The 23,148-nt window shown below is 32.1% G+C and overlaps 1 protein-coding gene across 1 annotated transcript; it reads right to left on the bottom strand.

Annotated features, from left to right (window-relative positions):
- Positions 1–4,121: 4,121 nt before the first annotated feature.
- On the bottom strand, positions 4,122–19,302 carry LOC129247176 (uncharacterized). The gene is made up of 9 exons (XM_054886169.1): positions 19,104–19,302; positions 17,950–18,642; positions 17,322–17,456; positions 14,946–16,119; positions 14,487–14,605; positions 14,247–14,432; positions 13,946–14,186; positions 12,334–12,470; positions 4,122–7,019 (listed from the first exon to the last, which is right to left on the bottom strand). Exons 2-9 carry the CDS (start codon positions 18,589–18,591, stop codon positions 6,852–6,854), a joined length of 2,802 nt encoding a protein of 933 aa, XP_054742144.1. The 5' UTR covers positions 18,592–18,642; positions 19,104–19,302; the 3' UTR covers positions 4,122–6,851.
- Positions 19,303–23,148: the final 3,846 nt, after the last annotated feature.

The following is a 23,148-nucleotide window of genomic DNA, read 5'->3' on the forward strand; positions in this document are numbered from 1 at the left end:
TTACAAATCATTGAATTACGGTATAATAAAATGTAAGTTTCAAGTGGTACAAAAATCGAAAAAGCGAAAAAGACCGCGACCGAACAAAATTTTCAAAAATCAGTGTGATTTTTTACCTACTTAAAACTTGCACTTTGATGAAAATTTGCCAAGTTCTTAAAAATTTTATACAGAGTTTAAAACTTTGCTTTATATGGTTTTTTAAAGGCCTAAAGCTGTTATAAAAGATATATATTTTCCCCGTAGTTCCTATGTGGAACAAAGGGCCTCAATAAACCAGTGAAAATTCGATTTGTTTAAGGCTAAGAATTTGATTTGTCTCCAAGTGCGCCCAGCTTGCGGCGCTTCTGCTTCCATTAGGCGCCTCCACGTGTAAGATGTCCTACCACATCTCCGACTACTTTGCGGGTTCCAGTCTGATTTCAAGAAGGACGGGTGGGTATCATTATCTACTTCGTCAATGCCCAGAGGTCGGTGTTAGTGATGGTATTAGGCCATAAATTGCGGACAATTTTGCGAAGACTGCGGTTGATAAATACCTGGAGATCTTGTTAAGGGGTTATATACAGTTACGAAGGCCGAAAAATAACGAATTTTTCAGAATTTTTTCTGAGAAAACTTTTAAATTTATTGATCTAAAAATTTTTACACATATATGTTATCTTTTAACTGTAATTTAAAACTTAGTATTAGTAAAAATATATCTTTGGAAAGGAGCTACAGTTGATCTACGGGAGCTCCTCTCAAAAAAGACGTTTTGCGGTGACCACTATATCTCTGAACTGGATCCTCTGAAATTAAAAAAAACAAACAGATTTCGTTAAAGTAATGCTAAGTCTAGTAATTAAACGAAGAAATAAGCAAAATACATTTTTTTTACAAAATGACAAATATTAAAAAAAAAATCGATTTTTCACCAAAATTTCGACCTTAAATTGTTTATAAAAAAAAGAATATTTATCGGTGAGAAAAAATCTTCTATTAATTACAAAAAAATGTATTCAAAATCAAAAATTTAAAAATATATTATATTTAAAATGTTAAAATTTGAGACTACTCAATTTAATCGAGTAATGTTGGTCACCGACTTTGAAAACACCATTTTGAGAAAAACGCGTTTAAAGTTTGAAAAGTACTGAGTCTAAGTCTGAAACGCCTTTTCAAATGTGCGTGTAACTTTGAAAATATTCACCGGAACGATATTAAATCTTCTGTGAGTATTCTTAAATAAAGGGTGTTTTTTTAGAGGTTAGGTTTTCAAGTTGGCACTACTTTTTTCGTAGATGGTCTTTTTGACAGCTGTCACTTGATTTATGCTCAGTTTGGTTTGCCATTTCATAATGAATAGACTTACACCTGAACAACGTTTGCAAATCGTGCAAATTTATTACGAAAATAATGGTTCGGTTCGCGCGACGCATCGAAGAAAATTTTGTTCAGCGATGAAGCTCACTTTTGGTTGAATGGGTATGTCAATAAGCAAAATTGTCGCATTTGGAGTGAACATAATCCACAAGCCATTGCTGAGACGCCGTTACATCCTCAAAAAGTCACTGTTTGGGATGCTCTATGGGCAGAGGGAATCATTAGTCCATATTTCTTTAAAAATGAAGCCGGCCATAATGTTACAGTCAATGGAGAGCGCTATAGAGCCATGATTAATGACTTTTTCGTGCCTGAATTGGACGATGTTGATGTGGACGACCTTTGGTTCCAACAAGACGGCGCTACATGCCATACAGCCAACGCAACAATCGATTTATTGAAGGAAACTTTTGGTGAGCGCATTATCTCGCGCCGTGGACCTGTGGCGTGGCCTCCAAGATCGTGCTATATAACACCGCTGGACTATTTCTTGTGGGGCTATGTGAAGTCGCTTGTCTACGCAGATAAGCCCGAGACGATTGACGTCTTGGAAGAGAATATTCGGCGCGTTATTGCTGACATACGGCCCCAATTGCTGCAAAAAGTGGTCGAAAATTGGGCCTCTCGGCTGGAATTTATTCGAGCCAGCCGCGGCGGCCACTTGCCCGAAATCATTTTTAAAACATAATGGCAAACCCTTATCTTTATAATAAAGCTAAATTCCATAACATTGCCATAACATTAAATTATATACGTTTTATTTCATCTTGAAAACCTAACCTCTAAACAAACACCCTCTATATGTACATTAAGAAAATGAAATAAAAAAAATCAATTTTTGGAAAATTCTAACTGTATATGGCTATGTTCAGAAACGCATTATAATGCGCAGTACTTGCAGCGCTGGCAGCACTGTCAATGTGACAATTCATGCAACTGATAGATTTGTTGAAAAATTGCAAATAGATTTGTTGCATTTATGAACGCGCTGTGCAGTAAAATGGAATTGTTACTAAGTTTGTTCATGGACGATGTATGTGAGGAAAAAACCGATAGTCTTTTATTAAATTTAAGAAAAAAAAAACCGTGTAAAGCTTAAAAGAACGACATATCTTGTCAAAAGTTTAATATCAAAAGTTTAATATCTTTTTTTTATTCGCTTATATATGATGAGTAAATTAGAAAATTTTCGCTGGGCAATGTTTCTATCTATTTTTAAATCTTTATTAACTTTTTTTACTTCATCTACGACCTTAGCCCAGAGGACGCTCTTTTTCCTCCTTCCCGACGTGAACTCGTTCTCCATGCTCAGTCGGACTCTGAGCAGTAATTTTATCTCCGATGCACTAAAGTAATCACTAAAACCAAGAAAAGTATAATAAAATAATGTTTAAATATCGTATTTTTCATCAATTTTTGTATTAAAAGCTAAAATAAATAATTAAATACCCACTTTTCATCAGACATTGTACTAGCGTATTTATTGGCAGTGTGAAAATTTTTGCTGCAAATAATGCACGACTTTTGATACAAAAATGACGTTTAAGAACGCGTTGCATTTGCAGTACTGCCATATTTGCATTTTTGAACGCACTGCTCACTCTGAAATGGTATGTTGCGCATTATACTGCATTGTTGAACATACCCTATAAGTTCTTTTAGCAGCATTTACATTTTTTTATAACGGAAGTTCGAATTTTTCCGGTCACGCTTCTATACCTATATTAGACAGACTGTAGTTTAAAATCGATTCCACCCAGAAAAAGGTTTATATATACACATAATTGACGCTTACATCCTCTTTGGTGTTTAGTCGAGCTCCTCCCCCTATTTGGTGCATACGTCTTATTCAACAAATGAAAGGACATACAGTTATTTTTTTATGAGGAGCTTTTTCATGGCAGAAATACACTCGGAGGCTTGCCATTGCCTGCCGAGGGGCGACCGCTATTAGGAAAAACTTCTTCCATTATTTTGGTTTTTCAGGCACGCTGATATGGCAACACCATTTATCTTTTCAAAAATACGTCTCGATAATTTCAAGATTTACAAAACGTTATCAGTGAAATTTAGATAAGTTGTAACAAAATATTGTCGTTGTGGTAATAAAATATGGGCCCAAATTTTATTCTCGAAAACAACAATTACTCTTCATTTTTAATTAGAATTGGATATGAGTTGTTTTAAATTTTGCAAAAGCGAAAATTATTATATAAAATATGTTACAACAGCAACAATAAATCTGAATGTCTTCTTCTAGCATTCACGTTAATGAACTGTAGATTTCTTCTTCTTCCCTTTTCTACCCTCCACTAGCAAAAATAACATGCGCCAATATTTATTTTTTTTAAGTTTATGTGTTTTTTTAGTTTTAAAATATTTATTTTTTTCTGTGTGTTTTGTGTGTCATTATAACATAATTTTTGTTTGCTTTGCGGCGTAATTTTTGTGTATTATTATTAATAATATTTACTATTATTATATTAGTAAAAAAAACTCGTTTGAATAATGGTTCTTTCAGATCAATTTTTACGGCGTAACTTTATATATATATATAAATATATATTAATATATATTAAGTAATAAAAATTAAAACAAAATCTACTTAGTTGCTCGAATCTGTAATAATATATATATATATTATTATGTATATATATATATATATATATATATATATATGTATGTATAAGTGTAAAAAATCGATGTACACACTTATAGTATAATTTACATTACTGTTTTCAACGCTTATGATTTTATTAAATTTATTTTTATTTTATTTTTTTTTTTTTGTTTTTTTGTTTTTATATATAAAATAATTACTCAAGCAGGATGCCGTGATATACATTATGGTACAACTCAGAAAGGCCTAAAGCTGTTGTTGCTTTGAAGCTTCGAAAAGAGAGCAGTACCACCAAAACATACACATACACATGTGTATGTAGTATTTATATAATACAATATCGTTTTTTTTATAATTTATGTTTTTTTTAATAAATTAATCTCAATTTGTAAGTGCGCATAAATTGTCACTCGGCCTCACGTGGGCTTCAATTCAAATCGTTTACAAAATTTTATTTTTTTTTTAGAATTTTCATTTCAATATTTTTAATGCTATACATACTTAGAGAGAGAGAGAGAAAGAATAAAAAAACTACCTAAATTGTTCTTGCAATAGCGAATACTTAATTTTTTTGATTATCGAATATCAATTATTTAAAGACTTCTATGCCTAAGGTGAAGTCCTGCCTACACTACTTTTTGGGTTTTTATGCAGAAATGCATATGGTTCGTTTATTTTAATTTAGAAAAATTCAGCTTAATGCATTCGAATACAAAGATCACTTCTTACGTGCTTAAGAAAATATACAATACAAATTTTTTAATAATTTTTTTCGTTTTTGATCTGTTTCTTTGTAAGAATGCAGTTTGAAATGTCCTACAGCTATTATCGTTTAATTTATTTTTTTATCAAATACGAAACTTGTTTTTTTTTTCATTTTTTGAAAAAACGTTAAAATTCCAAAGTGAATTAAAAATGTTTATTCCAAATAAAAAACGCGTAATTTTTATTAAAATTAAAATTGGCAAAAAATGCTTTAAAAAAATTCGAGTTGAATATCTGTATATAAATTTCTCTTTTTATGTATTTAATAACTTTTAGTTTATTTTTTCATTTTTCTTTTTATAAAATGAATGTATTGTAGAAAAAATAAAAAAACATAACACTCAATAAAAATCACACAAATTCACTGAGTTGCAAAATGAGCTTACTATAGCTGAAATAAAAGTAGTTATGAGTGTGTGTGTGTGTGTGTGCTAAGCCTAAACATATTTTACCTCGTGTTTGCTATATTTTTAGCGCAAAAAACAAAAAATCTGCACCCACTCAGTTCGGCTCTGCTCGGCTCGGATTTAGATATCTTATTTGAACTTCGTCCTTTGTTTAAACTCTATACAACAACAGAAACAAAGATAAGCTGCTCTATGATTCTATGCTTGATTACCACAAACAAATACGACAACAAAAAAATACACACTATACATACATGTGCATATGCATATGTACCGTTTAACGTTTTAAGTTACAAAATGTTCACAATAAATTCGCTATTCTTGAGCGTTTCTCGGAGGAGAATTATATAAGTATATATAAGTAAATGTGCGCAAAAATGAAACAAAAACAAAAAAAAACAAAAAAAAAAAAAAGAAACGGGGAGTTCACAGGACAAAGAGGATGGTGAGTGTTTATATACATGTTAATAGATATACTATGTAAGTATGTTTGTATATTGAAAAGCGTTGCTTAAATTTCCCCATAAAGCAATTTTATAAATATGTATGTATGTATGTATCTGCTCTAATACTGATAAAACAGCGCAAACATAAATATCGATTAACGATTTAAGTTGTGCAGATACGCATAATTTTTTTTCATTGTTTTTTTGTTTGTTAATTAATTATTATTTTATTTTATTATTTTTTTTTTTGTGTACTACCGTGAAAAGTAAGTATGCAATAAATAGGGACGACTACAAGCCTATATACATATTATATGTACGTAAGTATGCATATACATATTTAATATGTTGCTAATGTTAGACATTACTCTCATATTAATTTTTCTTCTTCGCAAGTGCACACACGCCGCATATGTATGCGTGTATGTGTGTATGTGCTTTTTAAAAAAATCTTTGAACTTTGAGTAATAAGACCTTTCTGTGATTGTCCATTAATATATGCGAATAAAACACCCTGTATGTGAAATTTGTATTGCTTTTTTTTAATAAGATTAATAAGTTCGATATTATTAGATTAAATGTAAGTAATTATCACATGATTCGCATATAGGCAAGAGATTTTAAAGTGAGTGAGTGTATTATCTATTTTTTTGTGTTTTTGTTTAGATTGAAATCTGCTTTTTTGTTTTAAATATGTACAATCCTTATTCTCATATATGTATTGTATATGTAAAACAAGCTTTCCTATTATTTAAGTAGGGGGTAGTAATAAACATTGTCATTGTGGTTCAAAAAATACTGAAGCTTCGATTTTTTTTTTTTGTTTTCAACTTTTAATTACAATAAATTATTAACTTAAAAAATTGTATTTAAGTATATATGCCCTTGGTTAAATTAATTATTTAATTAATTAATTAATTAATGTTAAAACGTCGCTTTACCTTCCACTCTATAAACATTATTTCATTGCTGTTTTGGTATTGGTTTCTTTTCTTACTGTTTCGCTATGTAATTTTCCCCTTTTTCTTCAAATTCATAATTTTATTTAATAATTTGTTGGTTTATTTGCATTTTTGTTTTTACCTTTTCTGCATGCGCGGCACTCATAGTCTTCTACTTCTAAACTTTTACTTTCTTTTTCTTTTTCTATTTGTTCTTTTTTTTTTTGTGTTGTAACTTATTAGTTTCTTTTTTCTTTTTTGTAATTTTTGCTTCGTTATTTTGATTTGATTTTTCTGATTTGGCGTTTTATGTTAACTTAGTATTATTTTCACTGGAGACAAGATTAAGAGGTACTAAAAAATCGTCCATCTGATTGAATTCCCCTTTAATCGAACCTTGCTGTAGTTTCTTTTTCTTTAGCAAACCATCTTTGATCATATTCGCTTGTTCCTCGTCCATGCGTCGCTTGTATTTCTATAAAATAAACACAAATCAATAAAACATATATAATTTTTTTTTTACTTCCAGTGGAAAAATTTCTAATGATAAATAATTTTATTAGGAGTGAGAAAGTAAGCGGCAATGTGCGAAATTATGTTAGGTTATGATGTCAACAGTAAATCAATAGTGAGCGAGAGAACGGACTAACAAATGAAACAGGGTGGCTAAAAAATATAGAAGAACTTATAAAGAGTGGAAATAAAACAAGTAGAAGTAAAGCTAATTAAAAAGAGGTTGTCTGTAAAGTCGGTTTACTGACGATAGTTTAACGTGACAACGTCATAAGAAAATATTGATGGAATGGTTGCAATTTTCAAAACAAAATTTTAATTTTATTTGTTTGATAGATATTTTGTATGGATATAGAGGAGGAGGTAAATGGAATTGCAATGGAATAGGTCAAGTTACATTTACACAAACGTGAAAAATGACGAAACATTTATCAAATTCATGAAAGATATCTTCAATTTCGATTGTGCATCAGACGTTAATAAGTCAACAACACTAAGAGGCACCATCATCGATTTGCCTTTTTCAAGACACTTTACACTCGCAACACTCCCTTTCATTTCCTACTTTTTCTATCATCGTCCTATTCTCAACAGAGAAATGGTTCATTACCATGCACACAGGAAAAGGCATATGCAAATACAAGTATGTGAATTTATATACCTACATATGCGCATATACATACATATATATGCTCACTCAAGTAGGACAGAGCCAGATGTCGAACGTTGCCGAACGCGGGGGCCGATTGTGCTCTTTGTCGTTCGTTCCGCGCTCTCGCTTGCAGTTCAAGCACATTAGCTTACATTTGCTTGCGTACGGTATAGATTCGTATATTTGATAGGTCCATATGACTTGTATGCATCTTTACATATAGATTTGTTCTTTTTGAAAATTTCGCGAAATTGTATATGTATATGCATGTTTATATACATATATTAGTATACAACGTATCTTATAAGTATATGGTAAATATTACCATACATTTTTTCCTTCATATATAATAAAAAAAGTAATAATAATAACATTAAAACAACAGGTATTATTAACAAACTTGGTTTTATTTTAAATTCTTCAAGTAAATCAAATTAATAATAATCAATAAGAAGTCATATGGAAATACACATACGTGAATTTATATATTTTATGTACATATGCGCATATACATACATATATACGCTCACTTAAGTAGGAGAGAGCAAGATGTCGAACGTTGCCGTTCGTTTGCTTTGTTCGTTCCGCACTTGCGCTTGCAGTTCATTCAAGGTAACGGCAATGAGCAAGGTAACGACAAATGAGCAAGGTAACGACAAATGAGCAAGGTAACACTAATGAGCAAGGTAACACTAATGAGCAAGGTAACGACACATTTTTTCGTGCGTGCAGCCGGCTAAATCGAATTATAAGACGTTATCACGTCAAAATTGGGTACAACAATATTCTAATATTATACAAAAATTCAAATAAAAGCATATCAATAAAATATTGAAGAGGAAGAAAAAAATTAAAAGATACATCAAACGCCAATGAAGCAAAAATAAAAATTGAGGTTATGTTAAATTTTCAATTTAGATACCAAAAAAAAGTGATAATCTTAAGTTTTGTATACAGCCATAAGTGAAAGGCCGAAAATGAGGTTAGGACAGGGTGTTAACAGAATGCTAAAAAATTATAGGAATTCCAACACAAAATAAAATTTTAAAAGCAAGTAAAATAAGTATTCTTAGGAAAAATACATGAGATGTCAAAGTGAAAAAAAAATATAGTTATGCCTGGATCACTATTCGTCAAATAGACTACGCATGTGCTGTTGTTATAGCAGTATAAACATTCCCGATATATGTACGGGGAATGGAGCTGGAGTGACAGGCCCTTGGCTGAATATAAATCCAGATCATTCCGGTATCATAGAACCGACTGCCGTGGAAATAGACATATTCCCGTCACACCGCCTCACCAACAGAACTTTCATAACTATATACAATGGTTAAATAGGAATGATAAAATACTTCTCTTAATTTACACTCATTTGTTTGAAATAAAAAAAAGAAAAATAAACTTGTTTTTAATTCGCAGTCTGTGAGACGAATGATTAGTGACAGAGAAACACTGATTTAAGTTTAGTGAATTAGGATTATATGGTATAGATCAATTCGGAAAACCAAAGATTTAATGTTAACCAAAACCAAGGTTTTTTATGCGTGAATTTAGGTAAAAAAATATTGTTAATAGTTAGTTAAAAAAACAAAATGAATAAAATACATTAAACTCCAAAGAAGCAAAAATAAAAATTGAGGTTATGTTAAATTTTCAAATGCGGTTATAGTATATAAAGTGGTTAGTGTGACGAGTGAAAAATAAAAATTGAGGTTATGTTATGTTATATTTTCAAATTAGGTTATATATAAAGTGGTTAGTGTCACGAGTGAACGTTCGAAATGAGATTAGAAAATGGCATTTAAGTGAATAAAAAATAAGTCAATACAAAAAATATAAAGAGTAATTTTAATTTTTTAGTAATAAGAAGACGATATCCGAAATTCAAAAATCAAATTATGGAACACTTACTAAAGAGGGTGTTTTATATTTTTAATAGCGCTCTCCACAAATTAATAAATAAAAATACGTTTTTTCTTAGGAAAGTATAGTACATAAGATGTAAGAATAACAAAACCAAACATACAGGTTATGATGAAATTTCATACCAGTAATTGCAAAAGATTAATAATTATTAGTAAGCTCCTACAAACAAAAACAACAACAATGGTAATTAATATAATACAGAAACATTTTTTTTTTTTTGAAAGCTATCACTACACTATTTAATATTGTATTTATTTTGAGCCTGACGCTCAATCATAAGCGAAGCAACAAAGGTTTTTGTTTTTGAATTTTAAAAACAATTTTCTCTTTTGAACACAGATGTTGAATATATATTTTGAATATATATATTGAATATATACATATTTACTTAGCGCGTACAACCTTTTTGGGTGTTTGGCCGAGCTCCTCCTCCTATTTGTGGTGTGCGTCTTGATGTTGTACCACATATGGACGCACCTACAATTTCAAGCCGACTGCGAACGGCAGATATTTTTATGGAGCTTTTTCATGGCAGAAATACACTCGGAGGTTTGCCATTGCCTGCTTTGGTGTTGCATTGGTTTTGGTGTGCATTGAATACAGTATTAAGTTATAGAGATAATTAATTTATGAAAGTGCGAGAACAAAGCACATATAATATATTTCTGTATTCAACAAAGAAACACCCACAGAAACTTTTATTATAAATTATTTTTGGTTGGCTAATAAAGAATTTGTTATTGGAAAAACTTGGATTCCATTTTTTTTAATTTTTTTTTTTTTGTTTGTTTTAAATTGTTTTTAATGTTTTTTTTTTTTAATTTTTAAATTTGTTTACTATTTTTTATTTTTATTTTTTAATTATTACTATTTCTTTTTCTTAAATTTTTTTCTTTTATTATTATTTTTTATTATTTTTTTTATTATTTTTTTTTTATTATTTTTGTTTTTATTATTTTTCTTTTTTTATTATTTTTTTTTTATTTTTTTTTTAATTTTTTTTATTTTTTTTTTTATTATTTTTTTTATTATTTTTTTTTATTATTTTTTTTTATTATTTTTTTTTATTATTTTTTTTTATTATTTTTTTTTATTATTTTTTTTATTATTTTTTTTTATTATTACTCGTATTTTAATTTATTTTTGGGTCTGGTCAATTCACGAGCTTAGATTCCAAAACAAAATTAAAACTCACCAGATATATAAGACGAAATTATGATCAGTTCGAATACAAAACTTAAAAACTCGTATACAAAACTTAAAAACAAAGAATAGCATGATAAAATTATTTTCTGTTAAAAGTTTTTATCAGCCACTATCACGCAGAATTTAAAACTTCGAAAATTCAGTTACAAGGCGAGTAATAAAACGAAAATATGTATAAAAAAAAAGAAAGAAAATATGAAAATCACGGTAACTAATCAAGGAGAATTCATCAAAAGGGTTGGCATTAAGCCAACAACAACATTTTGTTTTAAAAAAAGTAGTTGCATGCTTTCTCATTATTTTACAATTTTTATTTATAAAAAGCCTTTTGAATTTAAATTCATTACAAAATAATAATACGTTTCGTATTTTAATTTTATATAATCATCCAAATGTACTCGAGGAAAGAAAAAAACAAATCAGCTGGTCTACTACACCACCTTTAATAGAATCGCCTTGTAACTAATGCAATATCAAAACAATAATTGTTTTCGTACTATAGCCTGTGACAAGACATTAACCATCAAATGCCTCTTTTACTGCGATGGAGTTTTGTAACTTCTCTGAAGTGATTTTCTAAAAAATGTCTACAAAAGAAACAAAATATGCACTTCGAATTTGAAACTTTATTTAATCAAAGATGTGGAAAATGTAATTGCTATAGACTGGCTTATTATTGTGAGCAAAAAATCACGTTCAACACATAAATTCCGAAATTCATAAGCACTCGGAAAGAGATTTCAATTGGTAAAAGCTGAAATGGATACAATCCCAATAAATAAAGTAGTTTAGGATATTTCTTTCTCCAACATTTTGTGTGCGTTGCACTTCAGAGTCAAAATACAGCAAGAAAATAAAGGAGTTATATTGAGTTTCTTTGATTTTCGATGAGAGGCGTTTTTTGCAGTTACCTGCTGACTTTATTGGCTATATTGAAAGACTTTGAAATATTAAAAGTCCCCAACTCTAGTGCTAAAATTTATTTGTTTTCATTTACGCTACATGCTTTTCAAATACATACGAATAGTTAGCACAAGAAAATACGACTATTTCAATTATTTAGTGTTAGCATAAAGCAAATTTAGAGGTTTTCGTTTAACACACAAAAACTCTTCGTTTGTTTGTTTTAACATTGTCTATATGCAGTCATGTCTGTTTGCATAGACCCTCAGTTTTGAATGAATTGTTGAATACACACATATTTATATAGCAGAACGAGCAAACGAGCTAATATTTTTTTAGTTAAGCAAATACTATATAAGCGCAAATAATGATATGGAAGAAACAAGCTGTTAACGAATTGGTTAGTTTTGGCGTTCGCTAATATTTCAAAATAATAAAAGTACTTGCATGAATAGGTAATAAAATATAATAAAAACATGAATGAAATGCATAAAACTTGGTACTGAATCGATTGAGAAATAAATAGTTCAACCATTATGGGAAAGAAGGGACTTTGTAAGAATTTGTATGATAAGAAATCACTTACCGTGAAGGCAAAAACAGATGTCTCTGGATTTTCAACTGTTAAGAACACATTTTGTTTAAGCTCAACTCCTGCACCACTCGTACCACAGATGGGCATTTTACATAATACTTCGGAAGGCGAACTTGAGCGTTTGTTTTCTAAATTACAAAAAAGAAACGCGAACATTAGTGCTGATATAGATGTACGTGTAAACAATGATGATTGATAAAGATCTAAGGCACATTATGTGCATCAAAATTAATGTATGTGAATACAATAATAGCTCAGCGACATTTTGCCTAGTGTTGACTATTTATTTATTTGTTTATTTATTTAGTTTCATTTTTTATTTTTTAATTAACTCTTTTTTAATTAATTTTTTTTTTATTATTATTTTATTAATTTTTTTTTATTTTTATTTTTTTTATTCTTTTTTTTTTAATTCCCTTTTTATTTTATTTTTTTAATTCTTTTTTATTTTTTTTTTATTTTTTTTTATTCTTTTCTATTTTTTTGTTCTTTTTTTTAATTTTTTTTTTTTATTTTCTTAATTTTTTTTATTTTCTTAATTTTTTTATTTTCTTAATTTTTTTTATTTTCTTAATTTTTTTTATTTTCTAAATTTTTTTTTAATTATTTTATTTTTTTATATTTTTTTTATAAATATATAAGTTATACTACAACAAAACCATATAATACATTTTCTTCCATATAAAAAAAAACTTGCGAGCATTTGTTGTATGGAAAAAAATGCATTAAACCATCGACAAAAAAACATTAAAAATCAATGCAAGTCACATAACCTCCCCATTGGGCACCCGGATTTAACCTCTCCATTGGGCACCCAGACTTTGGACGTGAATTTAACATATTTTTATTATAACTCTGTATTTGTCTAAGCAATTTTAAGAAGTCCGGACTAACAAAAAGAAAAATTGGTAACTAGTAATTGTAAACTCAGCGGAATGAAAAAGGGTTACCAAATACTTACTAAATGTCAGTTCTAAGCTATGTAAGCACTTTACCCTTGACTTCGTGATGTTCCGCTCTTCACAAAATGCAACGCATTTGCTTATTAACGCTACAATAACAACTCAGTGATTCCCTAGATAGACGTGTATGTTTGAGTGTTTTATGCTATTGCCACAACAACTCACATAACCCCACCCCTATAACACGGTGGATTGGTTCCGCGTTGTAGGAAAACACAATGTAGGAGTATTCTCGAAAATATCAATTTTTGTGGTAGAGAAACACGTTTCCTTCTCAGCTTACATATTTTTTCCTTTTCACTTGTCATCCTCCACTACATCAACAGCACTGGTTGGCTGTAGATAGTTTTATCTTCCATAATTTTTTTTCGCAGTGCTACTTGAAATGTACCTGTGGTACTCTTGCCATCTAGCCTACCTACCTACCTAAATACTTTAGGATGCCTTTACCTCTCGGTATATAAATGTATGTATAATCAATACTCTTACACTTCAAAAACTATAAACACAATGTAGAATTTAATTATGAACTCTACAACTAATTCACAGTAGAGAAATATGGGGGAAATACCGCATTATACGAGGGATACGTAATAAGAAATCACGTTATAGAGGCTTTACTGAAATTTATCTTAACTTACTCTTCTTCGATTTTTCACACTCCTTCGGACGTCTCCGCCGTGTGTGTATAGTGTCACGCCTCATCGAATGCGGTCTGTTTACACCATGTAATTTGAAGTATAGACCACAAGCATTGCATACCATTTCACCTCGAATACTACGTCTCCAAATAGTCGTAGTAAGTGTGCCACAATTGGAGCAAGACATATCTTTTGGGTTATTGATTATACCGGCAGCGCCAGCGCTAATATTCTTGTTATTCTAAATAATTAAAGTTCCGTGAATTACGTTGCATTAATTTACTACCTAAACTTTTATTACCTTTTTATCTTGCATTGATGCAGCTGCCGCTGCAGCTGCGGCAGCAACAGCCACGTGGTTATGTGTACTGACATTAAGCTCGAGATTTTGAGCATTAACAGCCATAACATTGGGCAGTTGTTCGATTGCATCATTTTTCGTAGGACATGTTTGCTTTCTTCGGCATAATTTATTTATATTATCATTCTGAAAGGGATTGAAATTAGTATTTTAAATGGTGATCGATCATTTATAACCAACCTTTAATAATGCCATTGGTTCCTCAGGTACATTCTCAGCGGATATTGCAGTTGCCGGCGGGGGATATACAAGCGATTGATGTATCATATGCCGGAGAAGCTGATTATTTTCATTATTTGCTGTAATTGTGTAAAGTTAATATTTGAAGGCAAATTACAATGAATATTTCTGTGTAAAAGTGGATTAAATGAAAATAGTTATTTGTATTATTTTTTTAAAGCTTAATAACTTATTCGTTATCGGAAAAGTATTTGGCCGAGTTCGTGATTAGCATCTTGAATTTGTTCGGCAGATGCCTTTTACCAGAAGCTTTTTAAAGGCAGTGGGAAAATAACTTTTTTTTCAGTTGATGTTTCATATCAAAGTAGGCATTGAACTCGGAACCGAACGAATGGTAAAGCAATAACGCACAATACACGCGGCTATGTTAGACAAACTATCAAGTTTTTGTTTACTTACCAGCTGATCTGGCAAGCGCTTGCCACAATTGTGTGGTCGCAACGTCCGTTACTTGTTCTTCTGATGTTATACTGTCCGGCGATTTACGTTCATTCAACATTGAACTCATATCCATCTCTAAACGATTCGAATCGGAACTCTCATCGGAGTCTGTGTATGCTGCTGGTGTATCCTTTTTATTTGGTATTGGTAAATGATTACTACTACAAGGTATACTTGTATTTTCAATTCCTCCTTTAATAATACTTGTAGTTTCTAAATCTAAATTTACAGGTTGTGTAAGTGTTTGTTGTTGTTGTTGTTGTTGCTGTTGCTGTAATTCGAGTATTGTGGGACGAGTGTAATGAAGTAATTGAGATACGGTTGTTGTTGTTTGTTGAGTGTTTGAGAATTCTTGTTTCGGTTTTTTAATTGATAAGTCTATTTCCTTTCCATCTTGTAGTGTTGTAGTAACTGTTGATGTTACTGTTGTCTTTTCATTTGATGGACGTTCATTTTTTATCACAGAATTTTTAATACTTTCATCTGTTGTTTGCATTGAAGGTAGATTTGGAGACTGGCGATTCGAGCATGGTGGTGATATGATCACTTTTTTACTAATATCCATAAGCACAGCAGCCGTTTCTAGCTTTTGTTGCAAATGCCGAATTTTCTCAATATTCGGCAAATTTTCACTTTTCATATTTATCAAATTATTTGCAATTGTGTGCGGCGAAATGATACCATCATAGCTTAATGGATTATCATTGGGATAATAATCTGTACCAGTGCGATTTTCTAATATATCTTCCGTTGTTGTGGTTGTTGTTGTTGTTGATAATGTGGGTGGAGGCGGCGGCGGAGGTGCTAGCAGTGGAGAGAGCGCTCGCAATTTCTTCCTCATTATGGGCGGAGTTTTCGAAGAACAGGATGCTGTATTGTAAATGTCATCATCATTTTCGTTTATATTCGTTTTCTGAAGCGATTTAGTGACAGCTGCTGCAGCTGGTGCGAGTGTGCAAGCTTCAGCATAATTATCGGCAGTAGCATTTACGGGTTTATAACTTCCAAAATAATTTTTAGACGATTTACTTAATTCGGTTAAAGCCTTTGCTGCCATTGTTTCCGAAGAAGACTTTCCGCAAGGTGGTGATTTTGAAATGCTTGTGAAACGAGTGTCACTTTCCAAGGAATTCTTTCAAAGAAAAATGGAGGAGATTAAGTAATATAGCGAAAATATTTACTTGTATGTTTGATGATATATTTAGGTATTTTTCTTAGCTTTACAAAATCAAAAGTATGTTTGAAGAAGAATCAACTAATAATCGATCTGTTAAAAACTGATTTCGTGCCTCCCCTTTTCTGGTTTACCTTCATTCCAGAAAGTGCATAGACTCATTTCTTGGATCAGTTTCAGTACTGTTTGAAGTGTGTAACAAAAATTCTCAACTTTCCTAACTTAATAATAGAAATCCCCACCCATGATTCTTAAGTCTGTATAGATATAAAATTTGACAGCGTTTTGGAAATCTGTTGTACCGTAAATTGGGCAGTAGTAGTTGCAGTTACTTGGGACTTGGCAGGGAATAACGCCTTGACGTTGCGAAAACCACTGTTGAGGAACCACTGTTGAGGATCGTGTTCAGGGTAGGCAAGCTTTTCTCAGCGTTCTCTAATTTTCGGCTGTCAAAACAAAATCCGACAAATAACGTTTACTTCAGCACATTCCCTAAAAATGTGTAGTATAAGGAAAGTTTGTTAGAAAAAAAGGCAAAAGATCCATCTGTTCTAAGGTTCATCGCTATTTTACTGGGGCTGCAGCCCTTCCGCCCAGCATATTGCAGTAGGTTACGCTGTTACCTATCCAGAACCGACCCAACTTACTCAGCGTACGTCCGGCATGTAAAGGTACTCTGCACCACACTAGCCACCTATTCACGTGTACCCTCAAACCCACTCATCTAACACCCTTTGAGCTCGCCCCGCCGAAATAGCATGTTTCTTGAGCCTATCGTTAGATCAGATCAGAGTGACGATAACTACCGGTGACTACACCACTTGATGAACTGCTACAACAACGGTCTATGTATTATAACTTGCTGGACGAATGAGGGGATTTGGGATTGCCCATTCAACTTTTTTCTAACTAAAAGTAACACTGATTTCTTCGTCCAAGTGTGCCCTCTCTCTCTGGACAACCACTTTAACCTAACCTAAAAGTCACACCTCTACTTGCGTAGCGTTAAAAAGTATAATCCTCAATTCTGGATTATAGCGTCTATCCCCGCTTCCTCTTCCCATCAGTAAGCTATTTAATACTTAACAAATTATTTTATTTTTGCGTACTTCTGTCTTAGTTTCAAAATAAAAAATTATTAATAGCTTTTTAAGACGCACCTGTTTTGAAAATTTCGTTAACTCTTTTAACGTAAACTCCGATTTTTGAGCCATCAATCGAAAATTCCAAAATGCTTTCAATTTATTTCTACAGTTGTTGCACACAATGGCGGGCAAACCATCATTTGGTGAAATCTAAAAGAAAATGTGAATTCGATTTTAATAAGTATTTATTTCATATCTTATATCAATGTTATTATTATATAAAGTTAGGTTGATCGCTTTAATTTGTTAAATCTGAATTAGTTTTGTTTTTTGTTTCTTCTCTGCGGGAGATAATGTTGCAACACTGATATCGATAAGGGGACAACAACGATAACACAAAACTGAATTATTTACTAACAAAAGGAGATTGGCTGCACGTGTTGCGCTGACACGTTTTGATAATTTCGCTTATAATTCCTTCAAAACCATAAACACGTGCATGCAAGCGCACATTGTTTAAAACTTGTAAGATTTAATTTTTCTTTGCACATATTAAACACATTTTTTTTTTACAAATGCAACTTGATCAAAAAACGTGAAACACACAGGTTTTTCTCATTGTGCAAATACAAATGAGCCGGCAACCCTAATTGTTTAATTATTGTCAGTGGTGTCGTAATCGGATCTCTTATTTATTACGTACCTTTATAGAGAGACAGCTGAGTATTTGAATGGTAATATGTGGTGATGAATCATCATGGTTTTCCTTCTTGAACACCTCCTCTCCCAGAGATATGCCATCATTGCTTTTGCCTTCTTCGTTATCATTGGATAATGTAATCTTACATTTCACATGTGTGGCATTTTTTGCATGTATTTGTGGATTAGACGTTGAAAAGCCCCCCGCTTCGTTATTTTCCAATGATTTGGACATCAATTGACTGATTCCATATGTAGAAGTTTCAGATACAGCAATGGAAGAAGGCACAATCGGCACAAGTGTACTTAGATTATTATCTGGTATCTCTTCCTCACTCTTGAAAACTGATGCAGGGGAATGAGATAGGTTATCAGAGGTACAATCATTTTTTGTGTTGCAACTGCTCTGTGGCCTCCCGAATTGTTGAGGATGGAGATTATAATGATGGTGAAACTGTTGGTCGAGGGTATTTGCAGGGGCTTTGTTTGATTGGTTTTCAGAGCCAAACGACACTGTTGTCGTAGCTGTAGCTGTAGCTGCTGTTGATGATGAATTAAATATTTGCAGCACCTCAACGTCATGCTCTTTGACCAAAGTAAGGCATAAACGACAAACTTGAAAGAACTTAGGTGGTACATTACACATAGTTATTGGGTTATATGAAATTATTTTCACACAATTTAAGCACTTCACAATCTTAAAACAATATACAAAGTTATAAATTAATTAATAATATTAAAAAAAGAACGCCCTTTTAACACATCCGAACAGATTCACAATAAAATCTAATAATATGAAGGCGCTATACTAATACGTTCAGCCAGAACAAGACATTTTGAGACATTTCTCTCACACACAAGAAAATCCAGAGTTTCCGTTACACGAAAATAATTCAACGCACTGCATGCAAACACCAACACAGAAAATCGTGATAAAATCTAAACGTGTACACAAATATGTAATCATCACATTCACATTCAGTCCGACAATCTATCTTTGCATATATAAATACAACTGGTCTCTTGCTCTTGTTTTGTGTTTATTGAACGAGTTGACCGAATATTCGCTTTTATGTTTTGTTGAGAGCGCTTACGCATCTGCATCATATCAAACGATGTTGCCAACATTTACTAACTTGCGCGTTTCAGCAGCAGTACCTCTTATCGTCCTTATCACTTCTGTTAACACTAAATATGTTGTTAATGGTGAAGTATAACATTTATTTCAACGTTTTAGTAGATAAAAAACTCTTCTTGACTTCTCGTTTACACCGATTTTTCTACATCGTCAAAAGAAACTGTAGTTTTTTGCTTATTTGAGGCAGACCGAATCAATCACCATGATTACAAGGCAACGAACAACACCAATCATGTACAGTATTGCCATGTGCAGCCTATAAATACACAAGAACCCAGCCAACGCAGGGAGCCCAACTTTTAACTGTTGCGCCGTTTATGTATTTCACATAATTTTATATCACCTACACCCTGTTGAAAAGAAATGCAATATTTTTGTGAAGAGCAGATATGCTGATTTGTAAAAATAAGTACGATGATTAATTACATATTTTCGAACAAGTAAAGAATATGCACCGATTCGCTAAGAAATAACCCAAAATTAGGTTCAATACAAAAGTTCAACGGTTTTATGTGCTAATTAAAAGCGGAGGAGATATCGAAGGTCAGGTAAATTTTACGCACTTTAAAGCCCACAATATCTCGAATTTTTCTCAAGTTTTTGAAAAGCTAAATTTTGTTTTGATAACAGCGAAGTAAAGCTACATAAAACGACTTTTTTTCGAAAATTTGCTGAATTAACATAGTCAAATACAATGTCTTTAAAAATATTATTAAATAACCTTTCATTTGAAATACCATATGTCCACTTTTAGTTTTTCTTTCACCCAAATATGACACATATATTATATGTATATCTTTAATTTTCACATGATTAACAGTTTATTTTACTGTTTAGAAATAAAAATTTGTTTTCTTAAATTTTTTTTAATAATATAACAGTGTTTATAGCTAAGCGAGAGTTGGTTCTGTGAAGATTTGTTTTTTAAGTCCAGCCGAAAACAATGTATATGGTATTTCAAATGAAAGGTAATTGAACATAGAGGGGCAGCTCGGCCTAACACCCAGAAAACGATCTTCGCGCGAATTAAACAAAAAAAAAAGTATGCAATATTAGGCAGCGAAATAATATAAAATGAAAAATTTTTTAGTTTCAAAATTTCAAGCAAGAAATATAAATTCTATTCAAAAATGTTAAATTTTAAACATTATGTCGATAGCGGTCCAAACAAATTTGGTTCGGCTCTGTCTAAATACATCGTAATATTAAAGTAAATATGCAAACATTCAATTCATTTCAATTTGAAAAAAATAAAAATAAAAAGAGGCAGAATATATGGAATGCGGAAGGTAATTTCAGATTCCTAACCTGTTGATGAGTAGTGGAAATGAAAAACAATGCCAGTTCTCTACTAACTAAACACTTTCATAATCGAACTGTTGGACCACCCTAATGGCATTTACAACGAATATTAAAACACTCAAATATCCAGTCATAATTTAAGACAAAATGTTATTTGAGAGAACGGAGAATCTTTTGCCAATAAGTGATTTGGACTAAGTAGGCAACAAGGTGGATTTATTAAGGTGACAGCCATCACCCAGCTGAATTTTTCACCGTAGGTATGGCTTACGTCAAAATGATGTGCTTTGTTTGTATGTATTGGTATGTTTACATTCGTATGTTTACATTTGCTTGCTGATTTTGACGTGATGGTTGGACCAAACGCAACAACAAATACATGTAGGGTTTTACTTATATGTATGTGTTTGCTGTCACCTGTAATAAATTCGCCTTGGTAGGCAAGTAGTAAAATTCTCTCTCGACGAACGAAACTAACAATCTGTAAGGTTCTCATCATGAAGAAGAAGCTTATACGATGGCAATATCCGATGAGGCGTCCCTTGTAGTGTTTAGGGAAAGATTCTGTGGAAGATTTTTGGACCTTTGCACGTTGAGGTCGTTGAGTATGGTAGGCGATTGAACAATGAGCTGTATGAGCTTTACGGCGGACATAGACATAGCGCAGCAAATAAAAATCCAGCGGCTTCGTTGGCTGAATCATGTTGTCCGAATGTATACAAACGCTCCAGCTCTGTAAGTATTCGTTGCGGTACCTGTTGGTGGTAGCCGAGGAGGGCCTCCTTTGAGTTAGAAATATCAGGTGGAGAAGGACTTGGCTCCACTTGGTATGTCCAACTGGCGCCGGTTACCACGAGAAAGAAACGACTGGCGCGCTTTGTTCAACTCGCGTACGCGGCTATCGTGCCAATCAAGAGAAAGAAAACCTTTGAAGATCTGGAAGTACAACAACGATTCCTCATCTAGTCTCATATTTGCAAAAACCAGCATACTTCGAAATGTTGCGATTCATCCGCTGCAATTGTTCTGTAAATTTCCCGCGAATCCCGTTAATCAAAACCGCTTACGTCTAATGGCCTCGCGAGACGGTCCAGCATGCTTGACTGAGCTTTGTGTGTGTTAGTGCAGTCGGGTGTCGTCGTGTCACACATACTTGTTGTCGGCTTTTGAATGATGAAAATCAAAAATTTTAGATATTAGCGTCAATCAGCCGACACGCACACATATAAAGTTCTTGTCAAACAATGCTTGACAGTCACCCGAGGCCATAAGCCAGTGCTGTCCAGAATGAAAAATGTGAGTGTATAAGTGAGAACGAGAGAATGCGAGCAGCCCAGTAGGAAATTTAAATCAAAATAAATAAATATTGGATTGGAGTAGAAAATTTGGAACGTTATGTAACTCCTTATATATATTTGGGTTTGTAAATCTATATTACATCTCTAATAAAATCTTTAATATGAATACTTTCGTGGCAGTTTCTTAATAAAAGTACATTCGAGAAACGACTTGATGTTAAACTGTGGCGCTGCTTGGAGCAAATGAAAAAATTTTCTCACAAAAATATGTTGTGGGAAAAAGTGAGAGGCACTCATAAGATATTCTTTTCAATATTGGATATAATGATACTTCTAAATTTTTCCAGAATTCAATATTATCTCCGTGTGGTGGAACGTTTTCGCTTTGGAAGATGATTAGCTCGGACTGAACTGCAAATTCATACTTATTTATATCGCATTTGAAGGACTTTTCAAAGATGTCAAGAAATGGTTGAAAACAAACAAAATCCTGAAATCTGTCTTCAAAATTGTTGAACAATTGTTCGAGAATTGCAATATGATCACTCGGTTTAACACCCTCATGTTTCGTAATAATAAGCGAAGTTTTCGGAAAATGGGCACAATCGCCAGATTGAAGTTCCCTTAAAAGCAAAAATAGTTCTGTTTGGAATTGATGCACATTTTTCACAGCATCGTTTAATTCTGTTTCCTTTCCTTAAAGATTTAAATTGAGTTTGTTAAAAAAAATGCCAAAATAAAATTGTCATCCAAATCCAAAATAAAATTGTCATCTTTTTAAGATGGTGTCTTCATTACAATTAATTTCAGGAAATTGCAAAACTTCTTCCCTCAACTCAAATAGCCTGTTGAGACAATTACCACGACTTAGCCAACGAATGTCTGTATACATTTTTAGGTCATTATGCCGAGCAGAAGATGTTTTTAAAAAATTTACAAATTTTCTGTGGGTGAGGGAATGGTGCCCTCCCCGTATTTCATTGATAATCTGTTCTGCACGTTTCATGACAGGATGACTGCTCAAAAATTTTGAAGCGAGTGCAACTTGATGAATAATGCAATGAAAATGTCTCCCAGAAATTCCATTTTTTTTCAATTGGCCAATGACCCCTTCATTCTTGCCGGTCATAACGTTTGCCCCATCCGTGCATACTCCTACAAATTTGTTTGCATCGAAAACTGAAAAAACTTTTTCGTTTACTACGTTGAACAAGATCTTTTCTGTAACATTCCCACAGAATGTTTCAAGAGAAAACATTGTTTCAGTTATTTCATAATTTACGTTAACTGTCCGAACACATATCGCCAGTTGACATAAATCATTAATATCGGTGGTTTCGTCCAAGCACAGAGAAAAAAATTGGCAATCATTAATTTTTTCCTTCACTGCAGATTGAATGTGTATTCCCAGTTCATCAATCCGTCGGGCTACTGTTTGGCGGGATATGGGTGTATTTTTAACATT

This window comes from Anastrepha obliqua, chromosome 5 (genome assembly GCF_027943255.1).
Source record: "Anastrepha obliqua isolate idAnaObli1 chromosome 5, idAnaObli1_1.0, whole genome shotgun sequence".
In the NCBI taxonomy this organism is placed as follows: domain Eukaryota; kingdom Metazoa; phylum Arthropoda; class Insecta; order Diptera; family Tephritidae; genus Anastrepha; species Anastrepha obliqua.